The 25,161-nt window shown below is 39.6% G+C and overlaps 2 protein-coding genes across 4 annotated transcripts; one reads left to right on the top strand and one right to left on the bottom strand.

Moving 5' to 3' along the window:
* Nucleotides 1-2,973: 2,973 nt before the first annotated feature.
* On the bottom strand, nt 2,974-19,733 carry NANP (N-acetylneuraminic acid phosphatase). Of its 3 annotated transcripts, XM_033094283.1 has the most exons (3): nt 19,588-19,729; nt 4,893-5,429; nt 2,974-3,524 (listed from the first exon to the last, which is right to left on the bottom strand). In XM_033094283.1, the coding sequence occupies exons 1-3, from the start codon at nt 19,720-19,722 to the stop codon at nt 3,480-3,482; spliced, it is 717 nt and encodes a 238-aa protein (XP_032950174.1). In that variant the 5' UTR covers nt 19,723-19,729; the 3' UTR covers nt 2,974-3,479. The 3 variants fall into 3 exon arrangements, with proteins under 3 accessions (XP_032950174.1, XP_032950173.1, XP_032950172.1); XM_033094282.1 differs by lacking the exon at nt 2,974-3,524 and having other exon boundaries at nt 4,220-5,429; nt 19,612-19,733; XM_033094281.1 differs by lacking the exon at nt 2,974-3,524 and having other exon boundaries at nt 4,220-5,429.
* Nucleotides 19,734-23,538: 3,805 nt separating this feature from the next.
* On the top strand, nt 23,539-24,563 carry LOC117015971 (transcription elongation factor A protein-like 4). Its single transcript, XM_033094929.1, has one exon. The coding sequence runs from the start codon at nt 23,715-23,717 to the stop codon at nt 24,393-24,395; it is 681 nt and encodes a 226-aa protein (XP_032950820.1). The 5' UTR covers nt 23,539-23,714; the 3' UTR covers nt 24,396-24,563.
* The last annotated feature ends 598 nt before the right edge of the window (nt 24,564-25,161 follow it).

Raw genomic sequence — 25,161 nt, 5'->3', positions numbered from 1 at the left:
ATTGGTTAACGTGTGCTGGGGCTAGCAAAGAATTTGGTCAGCCTGGAAAGAGTGGGACTGTCTGTGGCCAGGCTCTTGCACTGTGGAACTTTGCATAAGCCATTTCACCAGCCTCAGTGTCTACACTGATTGTACAAACTATTCTTTGCCCCATGTTGTTTATTATTCTTAGATGGAGGAGTTAACCCACTGAATTCCCACAAAATTTGCTTATTCCAAGGAGTTAAATGTAACAGCAGCTGTTTTCAGGGGAGACTGGAACTATCTTATTTTACCGACATCTGCTAGACCCTCAGTAAAGCGCTGTATGTGTGGTTTTCAAAGTGTATTTTACTGTTATTTTACTTTATTAGATTTTCAAGTACAGATTTCAAGTTTGGGAGATGTACAGAAAGATTAGATACACGTCTAATTATTAGGTACTCAGCAACTGGAATATGAATGACATACACTAACAAAGAAACCATAATAAAATTTAACTTTTAAATCATTTAAAGTTGTACTATTTAAGGGCATTAAGTACATTCACAATGCTGTGAAACCATAATCACTATCTAGTTCCTGAACATTTTCATCACCTGAAGAGGAAAACCTGTACGTACCCATTAAGCAGTCACTCTTCATTCTCGTTTCAATAAAATGATCAACATTACATTTTTTTGGACATAATGCTATTGCACACTTAATATAGTATAGTGTAAATGTAACTTTCATATGCACTGGGAAACCAAAAAATTCATGTGACTCACTTTATTATGGTATTTGCTTTATTGTGGTGGTCTGGAACAGGACCCACAATATCTTTGAAGTATACCTGTATATACAGATACCCAGGAAGCTGCTGACAGGGAAGTGAGTCCCTGGGAAAGAGATGAGATTTTTTGCCATTCACCCTTTTTTATTCCTTTGGCTTGTATATCACAAATAGTGCTTATTCCAAAATGGATATATTCCCTAATTTAAAAAGAGGATGGAATGAAAAACTTTGAGTATCATATATAGTAAGGAAGTTGCTTTATAAATCTTGCTTCAGTTAAATATATAAAACTATTTAATACACACACACACACACACACACATATATATTCACTGTAAATAAATGTTTAATGGGTTGTGATGGAGAATGTTTCTTACTGCAATTGCAAATACGTTTGAAAGTGCTAAACCAAGTACCTCTGTAACTATAATAAACTGTAACTGTCTTTTCTGCAATACTTTTGGGTTCTGGGCACTACTGTTACTGGCAGTGACGTTGTACCTTGGCTCTTTGTCTTCTTGAAGGAAAGAATTCAGTCAAGAGACATAGTTTGTGTAGCACAGAACAGCAAAAAGTTTATTAGTAAAAGCTAGCACCCTCCGAGACATGGAGTGGGCTGACCCAAGAGAGCCTCTCCTTACATTGTATGAGTTTTTATTTCTATGGGTACAATTGTCTCTCCCCTCTCTGTAGTACCTCTCATTCTCCCACCTGGTGTACCTCGTATTCCCTTCTTGTTCTCAAGGTTGTCTGAGCTTATTAAAATGACCCTGAGAAGCAGGGTGTATATTCTGATAAGCAGGATGGCTTTTTTCTCTCTCTAGTGTCTAACAATACATCCCTTTGATTTAGGGATAAGCCTGAGCCTGGAATCCTGCTGGGCTAATAAGGCATTTGTACCCTAAGTGAGGGCAGCTGTAAGGGGTTTTGACCTAACTGGAGATGCAGGAAGGGGCTTCTAACCAGGGCTAGGTCTCTCCTTTTCCTGATCATTTCTATCAATCTACGTACCCTATCACTACCAGATCTAATTTGTTTGTGCACCAGTGGGTGAATGTATATATGGAATTAAAAAACATCCATCTTTAAGTCAGTATTCTAGGTGTCTACCTTAGGCCTTCTTCTCTAACTATAGTGTTTGGGCCAGCCTTTGGACAATTGAGACTTTATGACTTTGAGCATACTACTATGGGGAAATTAAAAAAAAATTAAGATGAGAGGACACTACTGTTACATCATTTTTTTTTTTAATTTTAAGGAATTTTATAACAAAAACCTTAATAAAATCATAGGTCTATTCCAAGATTTCTTCCTATCTTCTGTAACATTCCACTCAGAAGGTAGAAAACCACAAAGTCCTTCTCTAAGGATGGGAGCAAATAGAAAGAAATATTGCATTACTGCACTGTATAAAATACAAACTGTGAAGATAAGGAAACGCAATTATTTCATTTTCCATCTCCCAGATGACTTTTGTTGAATAACAGCTCCCCTAACATCCTAAGAGCTATCATATTGAGATTTGCCACTGTGATCTACAAGTGACGAACCTCCTCCAGTCAGCATAATGAATGCGACACTGCCTACATCCATCCTGTGGAACAGCCAAAAGGACACTCAGTATGACACATCATTTATTAGAGAAATCTTGCACATAATTATTTTTCTGTCACGATCCTCCAACTTAATAATTTTCAAATAGCTAAAATATAATTGAGGTCACATGGGCATCAAACCTGGAACTATGCACAAACATACCCTGTTCACAAATGTTCAGCTGTATAGCAATAGCACCCTGGGACAGTCAATGGCACAATCAAATTTTTAGAAATCAAGAGAAGTAAACACAACAGAGCATTTGCACAATAGCAGAGAATTCTGTTCTTGGTAGTAGACAGGAAACGAAATAGGTTCATAGAGGCATAATCCAGAATTTAAGTATCAGAATCATACGATACTTGAAAAAGTCATAGCTATATAAACCCTAACAGTCTAACATTTTACTTTAGTAGTTTCTTATATAAAAATGAAAAAAATCTTACCAAAATACAACCAAAGTCATTATTTCTTTTTAAAGATTTATTTATTTATTTTTAAATTTAATTGGGGAATATTGGGGAACAGGCCCATCAGCTCCAAGTTTTGTCCTTCAATCTGGTTGTGGAGGGTGCAGCTCAGCTCCAAGTCCAGTTGCCATTTTCAATCTTAGTTGCAGAGGGCGTAGTTCACCATCCCATGCAGGAATTGAATCAGCAATGTTGTTGTTATGAGTTCGTGCTCTAACCAACTGAGCCATCTGGCCATCACTCTTTTTTCTTTAATTGCCATTTGATTATAAGTTGGTGAAATCATGAGACTGCCTATAAAATTTTTCTAGTTGCAAGATGCCTTGCCATGGAGTAATTAATTAGTAAGCTCAAAGTGAACCCTGAATTGGATACAGAAATTTGTGAAACAATGATATATTTCTCAAAATTTGAAAAACAGGAGACTTAAGGCAGATGGTAACACTAAAAGCCAGTCAAATATTAAAATGGCAACCTGGAAATGGTTCATAGCAAAAACTAATTTTCTATTAATCACTTGGGTAAAACTATTCAGTCAGTAGAGAATAGATGGGGCATGGTGTGGGGTGGGGGTGCCTGGGTAGGCTGCGCAAAGGCAATTCCCCACTGATGTATCCACAAAAGGCAAATGACTTTTGGTGACATGTGGCTTGCACTTATCCCCAGCAAGACAGTATAGTCCCCTCAACTCCACTGTGTACCTGGGAAAAGATAATAAAAATACTTCCATGAGAGGTAAAGACTAACAGGAAACTACAAGTTCACTTTGGAAAGATATGAACATGTCATGGGAAAGGAGCACCACGTGCTAATTTTTAAGATTTTTTTTACTGGAGGAATCTATTTGTTATGTATACAATATAGGAAAGTTGGAGCCCCCCCCACCAAAGAAAAGGTCATGCAGAAAAATTAGATTCATAAAAGAAAGTATACAAAGTAGGTGAAAATACGGTTTGTTTTTTTTAATTTATTGGGGTGATAATTGTTAGTAAAGTTACATAGATTTCAGGTGTACAATTCTGTATTACATCACCTATAAATCCCATTCTGTGTTCACCACCCACAGTCAGTTCTCCTTCCATCACCATATATTTGATCCCCTTTTCCCTCATCTCCCACCCCCCACCCCCCTTACCCTCTGGTAACCACTAAACTATTGTCTGTGTCTATGAGTTTTTGTTTCTCATTTGTCTTGTTCTCTTGTTGTTTTTGGTTTATATACCACATATCAGTGAAATCATATGGTTTTCTGCTTTTTCTGTCTGACTTATTTCGCTTAGCATCATACTCTCAAAATACATCCATGTTGTCACACCATGGACCAAAATTAATTCAAAATGGATCAAAGACTTAAGCATAAGACCTGACACAATAAAATAGAAGAAAACATAGGTACTAAAGTTATGGACCTTCGGTTCAAAGAGCATTTTATGAATTTGACTCCAAAGGCAATGGAAGTAAAAGCTAAAATAAATGAATGGGACTGTATTTTTTAAAAATACATAAAATAATCTCATTTTGAAATGCCTTTGATTTGCATGTGATTTGATATTTACTTTATATTAACTAGATCTAGTTGTTCTGATAAATCTCTATTATATATGATTTACAATGTGTATTTTTAAGCCAGAACATAAAACCTGTATTTGTGCATCCATGTATAAGCTATCCCATTTGGTATCTTGGATCCCAGATGCTAAAAAATTAATAAAGTAATTTTTAAAAAAACCTCAAGTCACAGAATAACATATTTCTTCAAGTTTTCTTGATCACACTACTAAAACTAACTTGTATTCTGAACACCAGATGTAAATACCATTAAATGGTTGGTTGGCTATTAAATCATAAGTAAAATTATTCTTGGAACTGGGTCATAGTATATAGAATGTCTTAAATTTTTTTAGTTTGAATGCTGTAAAATACATAATCATGCCCTTTTATGTGCTTGAAGCTGACATACTGACTTTGCAGTCTATACTTTGTAAAATAGCAGGTAACTCTAGCACAGAAGAAACTATATAATGTGGCATGGGAGATGACTTTTGTGGTACTACTCCATTTTTATTTACCCAGACTGTTGCTTTCAGCCTTGCATTGAGGCCTCCTTGTATATCAGTTTCTAGTGTGTCACCAACCATCACACAGTCCCCAGGCTGTACTCCAAGGAGATTACAGCAGTAATAAAATATGGAAGGTGCTGGTTTCTCTTCTTTCTGTTCTCCACCTACAACGATAGCGTCAAAATAAGACTGACAGGCACAAGCCTCGATCTTCTCCCTCTGTGTCTGTCTGTCTCCATTTGTTAACAGAAGTAGGTAGACCTCTTTTCGAAGTTCAGTGAGCATGGCTTTGACATCTTCTGCTATTGTCATATGTTGTAAACGTGTAGATTTCCACAGGAAATAACATTCTTCAGCTAATTTCCTATTAGCTGTACCACCTTTTGTTTCCTGGATTGCTTCTTCCCAATGTGAAGTCCTTATATCAGTGATGCAGATATTGGAAGGATGAAAACATTCCTTGCTGAGTTTAACTTGAACTTTGTCACAGATGATTTCAGCCTCTTCTTTGTAATAATGGTATTTTGATTGTAAGAGCTTTATCACCTAAATAAAGGAAAATAACTCCATTAACACACTTTATGTCTTTAATTGTCATGCCGTGAGAAGATGTGATCCTATAAAACCCAGAGCAGAGATTCTGACTCCACGCCTCTGTCTTAATGCAGCTCTATTACTACACCATTTCTGATGGGAACTGGTCTCATTTTTAAAGAATACCAGAGTGAAGATCTCCCAACCTCTCTAGACAAGCAATTCTTTTTTTTTTTTTTTTTTTTACCAATTTCTATTCTAAAAAGATTCTTTATATATAGCTAAAAAAAGATTCTTTATATATAGCTAAAAAAAAATGGGGTGTGTGTGTGTGTGTGTGTGTGTGTATGTGTATTGATGTTGTTTTTTAAGTTTTCTCATCTCATTTTTGAGATAAGGTTAAATAAAATTTCATCGATAACTTTTTCAAAAGTTTCTTGTGTGTTTCCCATCATTGTAAAATAGAGTGCTTTCCTATAAAAATCATTAGAATAGGTGATCGAAAGAAATGAGAGCATATCATAATAGTAATAGCATCATGAGGGAAACAGCAAGAACATCAATGAATATTAATATCTTATCATTGACTATGAGTATAAAGTTTGAAAGGCATTCCTATATCAGTTTTAGTTGAAGGTGGTAGACGTAAACTGCCAAACGAAAAAGTCCTTCATTTGGCAGTTTACATCTACCACCTTTCATTCTGATCATGAAGACATGAAAATAAAACTTGTGCTTATATTTCATAAAATATTGCAATTTTCTGACACCTATTACTTGGATTCTTCCCAGAAATAACGCTAATTCATCTCAGCTTTTCTCTTCTATATGCATTTTATGTTTTGAAGACCTGAATTGACCATCATATAAAAGAGGATCCAATTCTGTACTTTTAAAAACGTGTATATAGCTCTAATGGAATCAAGCACGTTCTGTGTTTTCAGCAGTTTAATGACCCACTCAGTGCTTCTTCCAAACCTAATTTCCCAGATAAAAAAAATTCAAGTAGCTCTGAGTCACTCTCTGTTACCCTGGTTCTGATTCCCTTTTCAGAATTAAGGACTCCTTCTCATGTTCCCACAGCTCTTTATCTTGGCTTTTATTACATTAGGTTCTTATCCATTTGGCCTGTCTTCTAATATTTACTAAAACCCTAATGTGACAAGCATTATGCCCAATGCCCACATACATTATTTCTACCTTTCTAAGTCTGCAACGGAGTTCCCTTTTGAAGATGAGGAAGTGGAAGTTCAGAACTGCTAAGCAACTTGCTGGAGCTGGGATTTAAACCCACACTTGCTTACTTCCAAAGCCCACATGCTTGCCTTTATACTACTGTATTAGGCACTTGGAAACTGGATCCCTTGTTCTCATGACATTATCTGACTAGGAAAAAGCAGGTATGCAACCACTACAAATACTGGGTTAAGTGTCATGACAATCTTATGAACAATAACTGTGGAAATAAAATGAAAGATACAAGATATTCCACAAGGTTGTTGCAAAAGGTTTGGCAGAGGAAGAAATATTTCAACTGAAGAGTTACCAACCCCCTAAGGTGGGGTTGGGAGGAAGATAAAATCATTCTAGACAGAAGGAACAGCACGAACAAAGACACAGATCTTGGAATTTTGTGAACTGGGAAAGGCAAGAAGCTTACTTCAGCCCAAATGGAAGTCATGTGAGGGAGGATGCTAAGAGATGAGACTGGAGAGGCTGTTTGGAATCAGTATGTAAAGGCCCTTGAGTCCCAGGCTAGACCGTGTTTCCTTGAAAATAAGACCTAACTGGAAAATAAGCCCTAGCATGATTTTTCAGGATAACATCCCCTGAACATAAGTCCTAATGCGTCGTTTGGAGCAAAAATTAATATAAGACCCAGTCTTATTTTCGGGGAAACACGGTAGCAGATGCTACCCAAATCACCTTGGCACACACTCTTCATATACATGCCAACGTCTTCATACTGTAAGTGCTTGGGCTTCTCTGCCTGAAGGCTTTATTTGGCCACAGGAGCACCCATGCACATAGGCTGGGCTGAAATGTTGCAGGCCTCAACCAATGATGGACAGAAATTGGTGAATAAACATTATAGCTTTCTTGCCCCTTGGGAGGGACAAACAAAGTATGTTCCGCATACTGTCTCCCATAGTTCTCTAACTGTTCACACCAGTTACCTGCTCTTTTATGTAATCTATATTCAATTCCTTCCCTTCCCTGTCTTACTCACCACACCCCTAGAGCGCTTCCTGGGATTACCTCCCAAACAAACTACATGCATTTGAAATCCCTGTCTTAGGGACAACAGGGGAAAGTCAACCATGCCAAGACTATTTTGTATCTTTGAGGATGAGTGCAGTGCACGTAGTTTGGACTAAAAATTGACTGCTGTTGAAAAAATAAGTCAAACAAGTTAAAATGTGTTGCCCTAAACTATACAGGGAATAAGTGGTACGCTATTCACATCAGACACTCAATTCACCTACTGAAAAGAAGAAAGAGGAATAGACACAGTCTTCCTTCAGAGTACAACAATCACTTACATCAAAAGTAAAGATTTTTTAGGCTATTTGTGCTCATCAGAAAATATAATAATTAATACAAGTTTTTAGTCCAAGAAAAATATACCAGTTCTAAGAATTTTAGGTGAAGGCAAAACACTGAAAAATTTTGCCTCCTAAGGTTAAACTTCAATTAACAAATCAAGTTTTTTCAACTTTCGTTGCTATGTCACCATCTTTTATAATAATGTCAATTGAATTACTCTTGAGCTATGACTGAAGGTCTTTCTACAGTTTCAGCAACGTTATGTTTACACAATAAAAAGAAGCAGGGCTCTAGGACTACACCATGCTTGAGCTTAAATAGGAGCTAACTCATAGTAAACAGAGAGCTCCCAATAGAAAACCAATTTTATGTTACTGCAATTGGCAATTCATTAAGTACATTCTTGGGTCTCTGAAAAAGCAGAATTAGCTTATCTTAAAAAGGAAATTCTTGTAAAGGCATAGTATACCACTCCCACGGTTCAAAATTTCTTCCCATTACATCCCCTGAATTAACTTTCCCATTTTGTCACACAGCAACTAATTACAGATTCATTTGAGAAAACAAGTAGCATTTTAATAATATTAACATCCTTGGGAAAAAAGTGTATCAGTCATTCACATATTAATATTAGATCAAACAGAAATAATACCCAAGTTGAATTAGTACATGTTACTATTAGTATAAACTCTCCTAACATTTGCACTGAGAGAATGGGAGTTTTGATTTAATTGGGGGTGGAGGAAAAAGAGCTCTAACTTGGAGGCGTGATGACATTTTGTGCAAGGGGTAAGGCAGGCTTGAAAAAAAACTGTGAGTAGAATAAGCCCACCAGGTACTTACAGACCTGAAGAAAGATGCCCTAAGATAGTGGAGGCTAGGGAGTGGGAATGGGGAATCAATTTGTAGACATAATACAAGCTAAAACTTTATCTACTTCAAAACTCTATTTAACAAAGATGGCAGATTAGGTAAAACCTATGCCTACCTCATCCCAGGACCACACCAAAATTACAAATATAGAACAATTAACCTCAAGAATCATCTGAAGACAAGCTGAACAAAACCCCTATAACTAAGGCTATAAAGAAGAGGCCACATTGAGAGTGGTAGAAGGGGTAGGGACAAGAAATGGGCTGATCGCAAAATCCACAGACAGTGGCTCAACACTGGGAGAAATACCTCGGTGGTGGAGGTCTCCCCTAAAGAGGGAGGGGTCCCAGCCCCACACTGGGCTCCCCAGCCTAGAGGTCCTGTGCCAGGAAGAGGAGTTCCCACGGCATCTGGCAATGAAACTCGGCAAGCACTCTGTCTACCTGTCCCAGTGACACAGAAGGCAACTAGAAACCCAGACAACCTCTTATAGAGCTCACACACAGACTCACTTGTAAACACTCCCTCCCCTTGTCTCTGGTGGAGGGGCAAGCAGCTTGGGAGGCCCAGAGACATGCAGGGAAAGACTGTGTGGCTTCGGTGCGAGGGCTGCAGGGACAGGAGACATTGTTGTCCCAGTGTGAAGTGTGACACATGTGTAGCCTACAGGAGGGTGCCATCTTTTCAACGTTGAGCCCTCCCCTAAAGGGCCAAGGCTGGGACCACATTGGTCAGGTGGAATCTGTGCGTGTGCACTGCTTTGGTGATGCCCTGGGTCCTCACCCCCTGCACAGCTGGTGCTACACTCTGGACTGCTGTCCCCACCACACCTGCTGTGCAAGCCTTTTTGCAGTGGTGGGTTACCCATGGCAGCCTGGGAAATGTTTGCTAGTGGGCGGTGACCCAAGACCTGCTCTGCAGCAGCTTTCTGGGCAGCTCTTGGGGACCTATGAACCTGAGGTGGGAAGTGGCTGACCGAAGTGTTCTTGGGGCATTTTTGCGGGGTGCCCAGGGGCCCGGCACCAGTTCGAGAATCGAGACTGCACTGACTTTGTAGAAATAACCAACCACACCCCTTAGCTCCCAGGAAACCCCACCACCTATAGCTGCAATGCCAGAGGCACTCTTGGTGCCTGGGTGGCCAGCCCCACCCTATTAAGCCATGGAAGACGTTTACAGCAGCAAATGGCCCAGTGACAGCCTGAAGAGCTTTTGGTGGTGAACAGTGACCCAAAACCTGTGCTTCAGGCCCTACAGGGCAGCTCTCAGGGATTTGCCAGCCCAAGGAAAGTGGTGGCAAGCTGTGGTGTGCTAGGGGCATTTCGCAAAGTGGTCATATGCCAGGCACTGCCCCGAGGCAAGCAGTGGCTGGTTGCCGTGTTCTTAGTGCACTGTGCGAAACAATTACAGGTTGGAAACTGGTACAGGAACTGAATCTGCATTAACTTTGTAAAAACCACTGGCCATGTCTCATGACTCCCTGGGACTGCACCCCGCCAGCTAATGCTACATTGCCGAGGGCACTCTCAACACCAGGTCAACCAGCCTAGCCTCCCCTCCTAAGAAGACTCTTTCAATGATTGGGCCTTACAGGCAGCCAGTGGATGGCAATAGGCCTGGGGGCCCTGGACCTTTTGCTAAGCTGCCTCAGCCCCACTACTAGTGGCAGTCAGCCACGGTTCACAGTGAGGCCAACCCCACATGCCTTCAGGTCCAGCACAGGCAGCAGCCAAATACATACTGCTTTGTGGTTCCTGCCAGGTAGCCATGGGCAGGTAACAGGCAAGACTGAAACTAGCGTGCACGGGAGCTCCTACCAAGAGATACCAAAATCACCACACCCAGAAGCCAGCTTTAGACCATACCAGAGAACTAACTGGTTAGCCCCACAAGCAGCACACCCGAAAACGGGGTCTCAACAGGCATAAAAGCCCACAGGGGCCAATCCTCTTCTGAGGGATGAGCCCACACAAACCAGCTCATACACTGTTGGCTGACTCACAGTGAGTCAGACTGGGAGTCAATCCCGCCCACTGACACAATCAAGGCTTACTTACAATAGGAGAACACACACAAACACTCAAGGGACACTCCTGGAACATACACATAGGAGACCAGGGAGACTGTGCCATTGGACCACACAGGACACATGCTATACATAAGGCCACGCAGCAAAGACTGAGAGACACAGTAGATCTACCTAATACATAGAAGTAAACACAGAGCGGCAGCCAGAATGAAGAAACAAAAAAAACATGTCTCAAATAAAAGAACAGGAGAAACATCCAGAAATAAAATTAAATGAAATGGAGGCAAAAAAAGAAAAACCCTACCAGAAACACAGTTCAAAACACTGGTTATAAGAATGCTTAAGGAACTTAGTGAGAACTTCAACAAAGAGATAGCAAGCATAAAGAAGGACATAGGACCATAAAATAGAGCCAGTCAGAAATTAAGAATACTGTAACTGAAATGAAGAATATACTAGAAGGAATAAACAGCAGATGAGATGAAGCAGAGAGTCAAACAAGTGACTTAGAAGACAAGGTTGCGGAGAACACCCAATTGGAACAACAAACAGAATAAAGAATTAAAGAAATGAAGATAGTTTAAGGGACCTTGGGAAAACATCCAGCGTAACAACATTCACATCATAGGAGTACCAGAAAGAGAAGAAAGGGAGATAGGGACGGAGAACATATTTTAAGAAATAATGACTGAAAACTTTCCAAACCTGGTGAAGTAAATATACATACAAGCCCAGGAAGCACAGAGTCCCAAAGAGGATGAACCCAAACAGGCCCAGACCAGAACACATTATAATTAAAATAGAAAAGGTTAAAGACAAAGAGAGAATCCTAAAAGCAGCAAAAAAAGGCAACTAGTAACTTGTAAGGGATCTCCCATAAGACTGTCAGTTAATTATCAAAACTTTGCAGGCCAGAGAGAGTGGCAGGAAATATTCAAAGTGATGAAAAACAAGGGCTTACAACCAAGACTACTCTATTCAGCAAGGCTATCATTTAAACTTAAGGGAGAGATAAAGAGCTTTCCAGACAAGAAAAAGCTACAGGAATTCATTATCAACAAGCCAATATTACAAGAAATGTTAAAAGGACTTTTAAGTAGAAAAAAGAAGAAAACAAAATAAACAAAACAATGAAGATCGAAAATAATAATAATAAAATGGCAATAACTATGTGCCAATCAATAATCACTTTAAATGTAAACGGATTAAATGCTCCAAACAAAACACATAAGGATAAGAAAACAAGACCCATGCATATGCTGTCTACAAGAGACGCACCTCAGATCGAAAGACTGAAATACATACAGAATGAAAGTAAAGGAGTGGAAAAAGCTATTTCACATAAATGGGAACAACACAAAAGCTGGAGTAGCAATACTTAATAAACAAATATAAGGTAGGACAATTAAGTTTGAGAACTCATCCTAGAAAAAGTGCTACATACCTCATTGATGACTATCACTACGGTCACCTTTGAAGAACTCCCCTTAGGAACTATGCACCAACACCAGTGCCTAGTCCACCCTTCAAAGCAATTTGGAACTCTTTTTCTGGAATGGCCATTCCAACTCTTGTCGAGACCTGTCATCGTATTACCTTTGAGGTCCTGAATGTCATCAAGATGTCTTCCTTTCAATATTTCCTTTATTTTTGGGTAAAGAAAGAAGTCATTGGGGGCCAGATCAGGTGAGTAGGGAGGGTGTTCCAATACAGTTATTTGTTTATTGGCTAAAAACTCCCTCACAGACAGAGCCGTGTTAACTGGTGCATTGTTGTGATGCAAGAGCCATGAATTGCTGGCGAAAAGTTCAGGTCGTCTAACTTTTTTCACGCAGTCTTTTTAGCACACCCAAATAGTAAACTTGGTTAACTGCCCAGTTGGCACAAATTCGTAATGAATAATCCCTCTGACATCAAAAAAAGTTAGCAACATTTTTGCAACAAGTTCATGAACTTGTTAGACCTCGTAGACTTTAAAATGAAGACTATAATAAGAGATAAAGAGGGACATTACATAATAATAGAGATCAATCTAATAAGAGGACGTAATCCTAGTAAACATTTATGCTCCCAGCAGAACACCTAAATATATAAAGCAAATATTGACCAACATAAAGGCAGAGATCAACCATTAACACAATTATAGTAGGGGCCTTTAACAACCCACTGACACCAATGGACAGATCTTCTAAATGGAAAATCAACACAGAAACAGTGGCCTTAAATGATACACAATAGACGAGATGGATTTAATTGATATTTTAATTGATATTTTTAGAGCATTTCACCCTAAAGCCACAGAACATATGTTCTTTTCAAGTGCACATGGAACGCTTTCCAAGATCGACCACATGTTAGACCACAAAACAAGTCTCAATAAATTTAAGAAGATTGAAATATATCAAGCATCTTCTATGACCACAATGGTATGAAACTAGAAGTCCATTACAAGAAAAAAACTGAAAAACACACAAACACATGGAGACTAAATAACATGCTACTAAATAATGACTGGGTCATCAATGAGATCAAGAAAGAAATTAAAAGATACCTTAAGACAAATGAAAATGAAAATACAATGACCCAAAATCTATACGATACAGCAAAATCAGTCCGAAGAGGGAAAGTTATAGCAATGCATGCCTACCTAAAGAAACAGGAAAAAAAATCTCAAATAAACAGTCTATTTTTACACCTAAGGGAAATGAAAAAAAGAACAGCAAAATAATCCCAAAGTGAGCATAAGAAAGGAAATAATAAACATCAGAGAGGAAATAAATAAAAGAAACTAAAAAAATAATAAAAAAGATCAATGAAACCAAGAGCTGATTTTTTGAAAAGATAAACAAAAATTGACAAACCTTTAACCAGACTCATCAAGAGAAAAAGAGGACCCAAATAAATAAAATCCGAAATGAAAGAAGAGAAGTGACAACCACAGAAATACAATTTTAAGAAAATACTACGAACAACTATACGCCAACAAATTAGACAATCTGCAAAAAAATGGATAAATTGTTAGAAGTATACAATCTTCCAAGGCTGAATCAAAAAGAAACAGAAAATCTGAACAGACCAATTACTACCAACGAAATTAAATCAGTAATCAACAAGCTCCCAATAAACAAAGGTGCTGAACTAAGTGGCTTCACAAGTGAATTTTACCAACATTCAAAAAAGAATTAACACCTATTCTCCTCAAACTATTCTAAAAATTCCAGGAGGACGGAAGCCTCCCAAGCCTATTTGAGGAGGTCACCATTACCCTGATTCCAAACCACACAAAGACATTAAAAAAAATACAAAAATGAAAACAAACAAAAAAGCGATATCCCTAATGAACACAGATGCAAAAATCCTCAACAAAATATTAGCAAACCAAATTCAGTAATTCATTTAAAAGATTATACATCACGATTAATTTGGATTCATTCCTGGTATGCAAGTTTGGTTCAATATCTACAAATCAATAAATGTGATACCACATTAACAAAATAAAAAATAAAAGTCATATGGTCACATCAATAGATGCAGAAAAAGCATTTGACAATATCCAGCATCCATTTATGATAAAACAAAAGAACTCTCAGCAAAGTGGGAATAAAGGGAACATATTTCAACATAATAAAGGCCATATGTGACAAAACCACAGCTAACATCATACTCAATGGGATAAAGCTAAAAGCATTCCCCTTAAGATGAGGAAGAAGACTAGGATGCCCACGTTCACCACTTTTATTCAACACAGTACTGGAAGTTCTAGTCACAGCAGTCAGACAAGAAATAAAAGGCATCTAAATGAGAAAGGAAGAAATAAAACTGTCCTTATTTGCAGATGACATACTATATATAGAGAACCTCAAAGATTCCACCAAAAAACTATTAGAACTTATAAATTAATTTAACAAAGTAGCAGGATACAAAATTAATATTCAGAAATCAGTTTGCATTTTTTACACACTGATAATGAACTATCAGAAAGAGAAAGTAAGAAAACAATCCCATTTACAATTTCATCAAAAAAATACTTAGGAAAATATTTAACCAAGGAAGTAAAAGACTGTACGCAGAAAATTATAAGACATTGAACAGAGAAATTAAAGAAGATACAAATAAATGGAAATTTATACCATGCTCTTGGATAGAAAGAATTAACATAGTTAAAATGTCCACACTACCCAAAGTAATATATAGATTCAACGCAATCACTATCAAAGTACCAATGGCATTTTTCACAGACCTAGAACAAATAATCCTAAAATGTATATTTCAACCATATAGACCCCTAATAGCCACGGCAATCCTGAGAAATAAAAACAAAGCAGGAGGTATCATACTACCCGATATCAAGTTATACTACAGGGCTATAGTAATCAATAAAAGCATGACATTGCCATAATAACAGACACATAGATCAGTGGAACAGAATAGAAAGCCCGGAAATAGATCCACGCCTATATGATCATTTAATCTATGACAAAGGAAGCAAGAATTTACATTGGGGTAAACACAGTCTATTGAATAAATGGTGCTGGGAAAACTGCACAGAGACATACAAAAAAATGAAACTGGTCCACATTCTTATGCCACATACAAGAATAAACTCAAAATGGATTAAAGACTTAAATGTAAGACCCAAAACCATAAAACTACTAGAAAAAAATATAGGAAGTAAACTCTTAGATATTACCCTTAGTAATATCTTTACTGATATATCTTCTCAGGCACGGGAGACAAAAGAAAAAATAAACAAATGAAAGCAAGCAATGTAAAACGTGGGCAGAGGACTTGAATAGATATTTCTCCAAAGAGGACATACAGATGGCCAATAGACATATGAAAAGATGCTCAATGTCACTAATCATCAGGGAAATGCAAATAAAACCACAATGAGATACCGCCTCATTTCTGTCAGAATGGCTATCGTCAATAAATCAACAAACAAGTGCTGGTGAGGATGTGGAGAAAAGGGAATGCTTGTGCACTGTTGGTGGGATTGCAAATTGGCCCAGCCACTATGAAAAACAGTTTGGAGTCTCCTCAAAAAGTTAAAAATACAACTACCTTATGACGAAGCAACTGCACTCCTGAGTATTCATCCGAAGAGATCCAAAACACTAATTTGAAAAAATACATGCACCCCTATGTTTACTGTGGCACTATTTACAATAGCCACGATATGGAAACAACTGAAATGCCCATCAAGATGTCTCTTGGATAAAGACATTGTGGTACATTGTATAGTACAGAGTATTACTCTGTCATAAAAAATAATGAAATCTTACCATTTGCCACAATATAGACAAACCTAGAGGTTATTATGCTAAGTGAAATAAGTCAGACTGAACAAGATAAATCCCATATGATCTCACTTAAATGTGGAATCTAAAGAACAGAATAAATGAGCAAACAAAATAGAAATAGACTCATACATACAGAGAACAAAGTGATGGCTGCTAGATGAGAGGAAGGTTGAGGATGGGGAAGAAGGTGAAGGGATTAGGAAGTACAAATTGGCAGTCACAAAATAGTCACGGGGATATGAAATACAGTATGGGGAATATAATCAATAATGTTGTAAAGACTATGTAGGGTGCCAGATGGGCACTGGACTTACCAGGGGGATCACTTCATAGATTATATAAATGCCCAACCACTGCCCTGTGCACCTGAAACTAATATAAAATACTGAATGTCAACTGTAATCAAATATACAGAGGGTGCCAAAAAAAAGTATACACATTTTAAGAAAGGAAAAAACTGTATTAAAATTGTAATACTCAATATATACCGATAACAAAAGATGAACACAAGTCACGTGTATATATATTTTAGTACCCCCAGTATATATAAAGTGACGGGATGTAAAGTACAACATAGGGAGTATAGTCAATGGTATTATAATAGCTACATACAATGTCAGATGGGTAATAGACTTGGTGGGATTATCACTTTGTGAGGGGTGTAAATGTCTAGTCTACGTTGTTTTGTATACCTAAAACTGAAAAAGAAAAGAAACAACTCTACTTAAGGCTGTATCTTAATAATGTACAAAAAGGAAACTATTCTTCTACATCCTGCTCTCTGGACCCAGAATTAAAGTTAATGCTATCAGTACTAACATTTAGCTAATTGTGATTTAAGAAGACTTTTTGAGGGCTACAACCATATAATACTATGATTAAGATATGAAGTGGCTGAACTCCAAATAAAACAAAGTTAAAAATACATGCTCACAAACTATGACTGCCTGTATACAGCCTAACTATTCAAGAACTCCTGTTTTTAGTTCAAGTCTTTGCTCAAACATTTTCCACTTACTGTGACCTAATCTGACCAACGTATGTAAAACTACAATTTGTTCCCGTCTCCAATTTGCCTAACACAGTTATAAATACATTTGATGTATTATGATCAGTTATCCTTCCTAGAAAGTAAAACTTAAATTGCAGATATCTTTTTTGCTTTGTTCAGAGAAACCCTAAACTTCTGAATAAGGCTTCCTCTTGAGTAGCGACACTGAGACAGGCCTGAGAGAGTGGAAATAACTTTCCCAGAAGATTTTTAAAAAATTAAAGTTGATCTAAATAGTAAGTATATGACTCATCCCCAAGCCCAAGGCAATAGCTAGACCTTTCCCCCTTCCTCTTTTCATAACTCATTCAGAGTGACTTATGAAAGCTGGAATATTACTTTTAAATAGGCCAACATTTGTGGGTGTTGTTATATTTTTATGTGATAAAGCATTCCTTGTATAGTCAGAAGCACACAGTTCAAAGAAGTTGGCAACAGAACCAAGTATGGGGAGACCTGGATTTTGATCCATCCATCCAGCTTTCCTTCAGCATTTACTATGTGTCAAATGGAGATGACTGACAGTTCCCTCTTAGGAAGCTTAGTTTAGCTGTGGGCATCTGAGTTGCAAAAAAATAACTGTAATATCCTTTGGCAAGTGCATTAGGAGATATCGGAACAAAATACACTGCTGCCATAAGGGAGGTGTAAAGATCAGGGAGAAGTACAATCTAACATTTGTTTCACAAATTTTAAGATGACACGAATGTGGACAAGACCACGGCAACAGTCTAGATGATAAGAGTCCAGCTTTAACTAAGACAAAGGCCAGGAGGCTATGCAAATGATGGACTGGGTGACAGGGTGGGTAGTGGTACAATTCATCAAGTGAACACTGGATGCAATGTACTTCCACTGCATTATACTAAGCCTACCTGATAAGACTGTTGAGGACCAATATCATTATTCAAATTTTATGAGGATTTGAGGCTTAGAGTGGTTGAAAAACTTGTTCAGGTACTTTCAGCTAGGTATTGGGAGAGCTGTGATTTAAACTCAAATGCTTGATTTTAAAGCCTGAACTGTTGGCCTACAGCATGATTTGGACTAATTGGGCTTGGTCTGCCAAGAACACATAGGTAAACATGTACCGTCTGCAGCTAGAGATACTAGAGGCAATATAGCACAGGCTGGTGTCCCTGAGGTCAAGGTCAAGGGTGTGAAAATGGAAGGGAATGGTCAATAGTGTGGAATGCCTCAGTAAAGTCATGAAGATAAAATTAAAAGATCCATTGATTCTGGCAAATTGGAAGATGCCTAATGACTTGTCAAGTCAATTTCATGCTAGTGGCAAATAGGAAAGCTACATTGCAGTGGATTTAGAAATAAACAGGAGCTAGACACTTGGAGATAATGGGTGTAGATTCCTCCTGAAAAACACGGCTGTTAAGAGATAGGTAACATCTAGTGGAAGAAGGAAGTCCCAAGGGAACATTCTGTTTGTTTGTTTGTTTTGTTTTTAAAGTACAGGGCAGACCAAAATATGCACGGGTGGAATGCACAGAGGATGAAGATCCAGGAGACAACACCTAACTAATGAAGTATAAAGAGGAAGGGACATTCAGGGTGGGAAGGATTAGCTTTTGAAAATGGACTTTTCACATCTGATAATCCTTGGTTTTCTCCTTAAATCTGAAGGCAGAGGGAAAGAAAGCTGGGATGGATTAGGGGCTTGAAGAGCACAGGAAAGGTCTAACACAGCATGTGTGAGTCTAGAGGAGAGGATGCTGCTGAGCCACGCCTCAGGGTGGACTTCTGAGTGTCCCTCAGAAATCTACTAAGGGTGACAGGAGGGCAGTTTCTGCAGTCGACTAAGTCCAGGCTCACCACTGATAGCTGTGTAGCTTCTTGAGCCTCCTCAAAAATCCACGGAAGAACACGCAGTGAGGGGACAACCCTCTCCTGAGGTCAATCACAGAGCGCCTGCTGCCTGCACTCATTCTGGTTAATTCAAACCTGTCCTGGCAAAAAAACAGGTGACTCGCGGCGTGGTGTGATGGTCTTTCCAGGTTTGTGAGTAACTCTGCCAACGTGGCAGCTTTAATGATATCCTTCCGGGTCCCAAAGCGCTTGGAACCTACTTCAAGAACCCAGCTTCACAGAGCCTATGCGTAGATAGGCAGGTGACCTAAGCCGCACGGCTGGAGGGAAGGCAGCCTCCCCAGCCCACTCATCCTTCTTCTCCGCTCCTCCGGGAAGCGGGGGATGGTGTGTGTGTCTCAAAGGACCAGAGGCCAGTGCCTCCGGGGCCCCTGCGGGATCACCTGACCCCGGGCGCGGTGTAAGGAGAGGGGCGAAAGGACGCCAAGAGAACAGGACAGCGCGCGGTACGGGGTGGGACGCGCTGACTCCGTCCGGGGAAGTTACCTCCAACATGGCTTTTCTACTCGCCTGCGCCGTATCGATGAGCGTGTTGTCCAGGTCAAAGAAAACGGCCCGCACACTTAGCCCCATCCTGCCGGCCGCCACCCCACGCTCCAACTCCCTGCCCCGCCAGCGCATGCGTGAGGCTGGCTCACACGCAAGGAACATGTGGGCGGAGCTGTGAGGGTCACCTGACCCTTCCACACCCAAGGTGGCCGAGCTCCCGCGAGATTTCTCAGTGCTTGAGCCTAAAAACAGCGATATCAGGTCCCACTCCGGAATCGTGGTCTTTAGGGCGCGAGAGGTTGTCTGAGTTGCTTACGGTGGAGGGCGATTAGCAGCACCATTTTCCTTATTTGCAGCGGCTTTGTGCTTATCTGTTTTTTCATTTTGCCCTCCTTCAGTGAGGCAGATGTCGAAACTGCTGGGGGTGGGGCGGGGAGAGGGGGTGTTCTGTGCCATCTGGCACCCGGGAAGGAGACGGAGAAGCTGGCTTCTTTCATTAAGCGGGTGGGTTATCGCACAGGGAACTGTTGGCGGTCTGTGCAGTTGTCGGCTCTGAAATGTCGCCGGTCCTTTGTGACTACAGCCCAGGGACAGGTCACCCTTAGTTAACAGGAGTACCAGAGGGGTGCAAAACTGTGCCAATGTAAGAAATATCCAAACTTGTAGAGAATTTTTATGAGTTTATTTGAGCCAAATAGACAATTTCAGGGAAGCAGAATCTCAAGGAATTAAGAAAATGCTTGGGAGAATGGCAGTTTGGCAGCATATTTTATACATTAGAATCAAAGGAAAAGATGTAAAAAGGATTACATGAAATCCATTGGTGGTAGACTAAGGGGATGAGAGAAAGCAAAGTTGGGGGGGGGCGTGGAATCTCTGGCATTGGATAAAAAGCAAAATGGAGAGACACAATTACAGTACATAAAGAAGGTATGTGGCCAACAAGATAACGGGTTCTGTGGTCTCCTGCTGTAGTGTCAGCGGCTGTGCCTTGAGGGATTTGGAAAAGGTTACTCGACATTTCAAAGGTACTGTTATCTTAGATGCAAAAAGACAATAGACAGGCTCACTTAAGGTAAAGACTAACCTTTCTCAAGGCAGCTGCAGGCCAAGGATGTGACTACTCGCCATGACCTGCTTTTAGTTAGGAATTTTTATGTTCAGAGCATCCTATGTGGTTACTTTTGTTCTCTGAGTTCGTAAGGCCCACCATGCAGGCCTCCCCTGAGTTTGTCAGGTTTAGTATGTGACTTGTTTTTTTGTCCACAGCTGTCATTGCCAGTGTTTTAAAATCTTGTTTAATAGCTTATTATGTGCATTGTATTTTTCGAGCTCGGAAGCCTCCCACCTGGGTCTTACTGAACTGGAGCCCTTAACAGTACATTTTTAAAAGGTATAACCTGGGGTGGCCAGTTAGCTTAGTTGGTTAGAGTGAAGTGCTTGAGCTGCGCCCTCCACAACTAGATTGAAACAACTACTTGACTTGGAGCTGATAGGTCCTGAAAAAACACACTTAAAATAAGTAAAAGTTTTAAAGATGTAACCGGAATTTTTTTTTTTAGAGTCCTTGACCACTGTGCCTGAAGACTGAGGGCTCTGTAGTGTCTGCCTGATATTTTGTCCACCTTAACTTTTTCCTAAAGCCTTGCATCTTCTAACTTTTCAGGTATAGCAAGAGGTTGAGGGACCTAGACAGTCTATTAAAGCTCCAGAAGGGCAATAATAATAACTATTTCCTTCTACTGTTAGCAGAACAAGGATTTTGAAACTGTCAACCAAAGGGCGTCATTGCCAGTTCAGCACCAATAGGAATTGGGGGTGTGGTAAAGGGGAGAGTTTATTTAGTGAAAATAGCTTGGCTGTGAGACCTCAGGTGAAGCTCCTGGGTAAGTTGGCTCAGGTGTTACAGCTCCAGTGCTACAGCTTTGGCTGGGAAACACCATCTTTGAGGGAAATTAAAAGTGCACTCCACTGAGGCAGAAGTGAAGCTGGTTTATATAAAGAAGAGTACCCACCCCCAGTCCCTGATTGGTCATGTCTCATGCAGATGAGTATTCCAAATCCTTGCAGTTTGATCCAAAAAGCACTGTATTGATTGGTTGACAAAAATGCAAATGAGAGTAGAGCTGTGCAGCTCTGACTGGAGTGGGAAAGTCTCAGTCCTATTGGTTGAATTTTGATCCTAGGAGCTATCTTATAAGGGTTGATTCAGATGGCAGGAGCACAGCTCAGTTTTCAGCTTTCCTCTAATACACATTGTGCATGAGAATCCTCAGCAAACAACGGCTGCTAGACTGGTTATTTTCAGCAGATATAGTCTTCTCAGGGTCAACAAAACTATCACTAATTTTCTGTATAAATTGTCTCTATTGGGTAACTTTATGGCCTGTCATGAGATTTTGTTGGAACTATGAACTAAGAGTGTTTTTTACATTTTTTTAAATGATTGAAAAAAATCAAAGGAAGAGTATTCATGACACATGACAGTTATGTGAAATTCAAATTTCTGTGTCCATAAATAGTTTTATTGGGAGCCAGCTACATCCATTCAATTGTGTGTTGTCTTTTGCTGCTTTGCCCTACAATGGCAGAGTTGAATAGCTACAAGTGAAACCGTATGGTCTGCAAAGCCTAAAATATTTATTATCTGCACTTTATAGACAAAATTTATCTACCCCTGAGGTACATGAGTGACAGTTGGGCTGCTGGTGTTCAGTAGAATTAGATTAATTGTCTTATCTTTATGTTAATAGATTTGTCTTCTGCAGTGGCAAACGATGTTTTCTGTATGTTTTGGAGCAGAATCACCTGTTGACCTCTCTGCTCCTGTGGAAAAGAAGCATATACATTCCTTGAAAACATGATTCTGTGTGGTTGCAGGGCTAGTCTATCAATTTTGGTCATTTAGATTAGCAATCAGTCAAAATTGTGAGTGTATTAATTAGAGTTACCTGAAATATCAGAATAAATTTAGCATAATACTGTTTATGGCATATAAACTTGTAGGATTGGAACAGTTTGGTTTGTTTTTCTTTTTCTTTCTTTGGTGTAGATATAGAGTTATTGACTTAGGCACAAATTCAAACTCAGAAGAGACATAACAGTCTATATAGTCAATTCTCTTGACTTAATGGGTTGGGTGTTTGACAAGTTTCCCTCTGTGACAAGTAGTCTAATGGCATTCCATGACCTGTCCAACTTTGCTACTTAGCAGGAGGTGATTGCCAGATACAGTACATCCTGACAGCTTTAATTCCTTCTACTTAAATGTCTTAAGGTTTTAGGATGTTGCAGTTAATATTTGTGAACCAATGAGTTTTCATGTAGCATTTTAAGGTAGTGAGATGTACAGGCTCCTGATTATAGATGGGCCTTAGATTATTAAGCACAACATTTAAGCTGGTCAAATTGGCAGATTTGACACTAGTACCTAGAGGAGGTCTTCATATTTGGAGGAAGCAAGGGCTAAGTAAAAGATTGGTAATTGGGAGACTTGATCTAGGAACAAATAAAGTAAAAACTAAATGGTAACGCTGCTTCCCCTGTGATGTGCATAATGGTACCATTGTTGTGCAGTTTCTGCTTCCCTGCATTGATCCTGGCATTTCCTACCTTAGGGAAAGTGTCTCCCAGGCCCTTGCCTCTCACTTTCCCTGTACAAGTTCATTACAAATCCATGACCTCAAAAGAGAGGTTTGCCTTGTGGTTTCTCAGAGTGAGGTGTTGCTAAGATACCAGAAGAGAATCTCACAGGCTCACACTATCTGCCCAGCTATCATCAGCTGTACCCACCCACCACACCTGATAACCTTAAATGAACCATCCCTGCAGCCTTTTATGGCCAACCCGTTCAGTTCTCTATATCCCCACCCCTACTTAGGGACACCTTTTCAGCAATTCTTTTCTCCTCTCTTTTGTATCATCAAAAATTTTCCATCTGGACCAGTCTGGGTGCCCGCCCTCCGCTGCTGTCCGACCCTGAGCCGTCTGCGAGCTCCTAATTGTTGCGCCAGGTTCTTTCAGGTCTGCGTGACTGTTGTTCTCAGCACTCGGCTAGCCTGGAAAAGGAGGAGGAAGCTATCCAGAAAATCCCGCAGGACAGGAAAAGGAGGGGACATCTTAACATGGAAAAACTCTGCAATGAAAATGAAGCAGTGCCTGAGAAGCAAGTAAAGATGGAAAACCAAGAACAGCCACAGGATGCGGGAAAGCCAGCAATAGCTGGTACTCTGGAAGACAAGAAGTTAGAAAATGAGGAAAAGATAGAAAACAAGGGAAAGACAGAAGAAGAGGAAATACTTAAAGATAAGGAAGAGCCAGAGGAGGGAAAGCCAAAAGAAGAGGAAAAGCTAGAGAGCGAGGGAAAGCCAGAGAGCCAGAAAAAACCAAAAGAAGGAGGAGAACCAGAGAATGAGGGAAAGCCAAAAGAAGGAAACCCAGTGAGCGAGGGAAAGCCAAAAGAAGAAGGAAAACCAGCCAGCGAACCAAGGGCTGCAGGAAAGCGCCCAGCTGGGGATGATGTACCCAGGAAAGCCAAAAGAAAAACCAACAAAGGGCTGGCTCAGTGCCTCAAGGAGTACAAGGAAGCCATTCATGATATGCATTTGAGCAATGAGGAGATGATAAGAGAATTTGACGAGATGGCTAGGGTAGAGGATGAGGTGAAGAAAACCAGACAGAAATTGGGGGGGTTTATGTGGATGCAAAAAAGTTTACAGGACCCCTTCCACCTGAGGGGCCCAAGGGAACTCAGGGGTGGCTGCAGGGCCCCACAGAGGGGCTTTGAAGACATTCCTTTTGTGTAGTGTTCCGGCAGGCATTTGCCAGGCCCTGGGCTTTAACCTTATGCTAATACTCTGCTTTAGGTTTCACTCTCATTATCCAGCTGCAGCCCTCTGTTTCAGTAGCAGATTTTCATCCATTGCATGGAAAAATGTCTATGGTGCATTGTAAAATTAAAAAAAAAAAAGTTTGCAGAAAAAAAAAATTTCCATCTGTTTGTTAACTTAAAAATAAAAAAATAACTTTCAAAGTTCGAGGCAACACGCATTTATTTGAGGTCAAAGAATAGCTATTTGGGATGCACTGATTCAGGCAGAAGCCCAAATAGTGCTCCAATTAGGAGACAAAGGCAATGAGTATTTAAGAGAAAGGGAAGGGGAACAACTACATCAATAGAAGGAAGGTATTTCTATTGGTGCAGATAATATAGTACTGTTAATTCTAAATGATGTTTTTATTTTTCAGTCTAGTAGCCGTCAGTCTGGTAGTCATAATATCTGCTGTCTCATTATCTGCAAACAGTTCTTTAGGGCACAAGGTTGCCGCAAGCCCAGTTCAAAGGTTATTTTGCATTGTTTTAACATTCCAAAGGTTTGAGGTGCAAGCCAGTTCCTCAGGGATGGCAGATCCAGCTTCATGTTTTCCATACAAATATCCAGTTGTCTCAGCAACATTAATAAAAGGACTTTTTCCATTAAAAAGTGTTTGGTCCATTTATATTTAATGTAATTATTGATACGATTGGGTTTAAGTGTACCATCTTGTTACTTACTGTCCATTTTGCACCTT

The sequence above is a fragment of the Rhinolophus ferrumequinum genome, chromosome 23, assembly GCF_004115265.2.
Source record: "Rhinolophus ferrumequinum isolate MPI-CBG mRhiFer1 chromosome 23, mRhiFer1_v1.p, whole genome shotgun sequence".
Taxonomy (NCBI): Eukaryota; Metazoa; Chordata; class Mammalia; order Chiroptera; family Rhinolophidae; genus Rhinolophus; species Rhinolophus ferrumequinum.
Note: the sequence above shows the minus strand (reverse complement) of the source record. Positions and strands in the feature narration are given on the sequence as shown.

Excerpts from the sequence above, each read along its gene's own strand:
- NANP (XM_033094281.1), bottom strand. The coding sequence starts at position 19,722 with ATGCGCTGGCGGGGCAGGGAGTTGGAGCGTGGGGTGGCGGCCGGCAGG. Across the intron at positions 5,430-19,587 it reads GTAGAAAAGCCATGTTGGAG|GTGATAAAGCTCTTACAATC; the intron begins GTAACTTCCCCG and ends TCCTTTATTTAG.
- LOC117015971 (XM_033094929.1), top strand. The coding sequence starts at position 23,715 with ATGGAAAAACTCTGCAATGAAAATGAAGCAGTGCCTGAGAAGCAAGTA.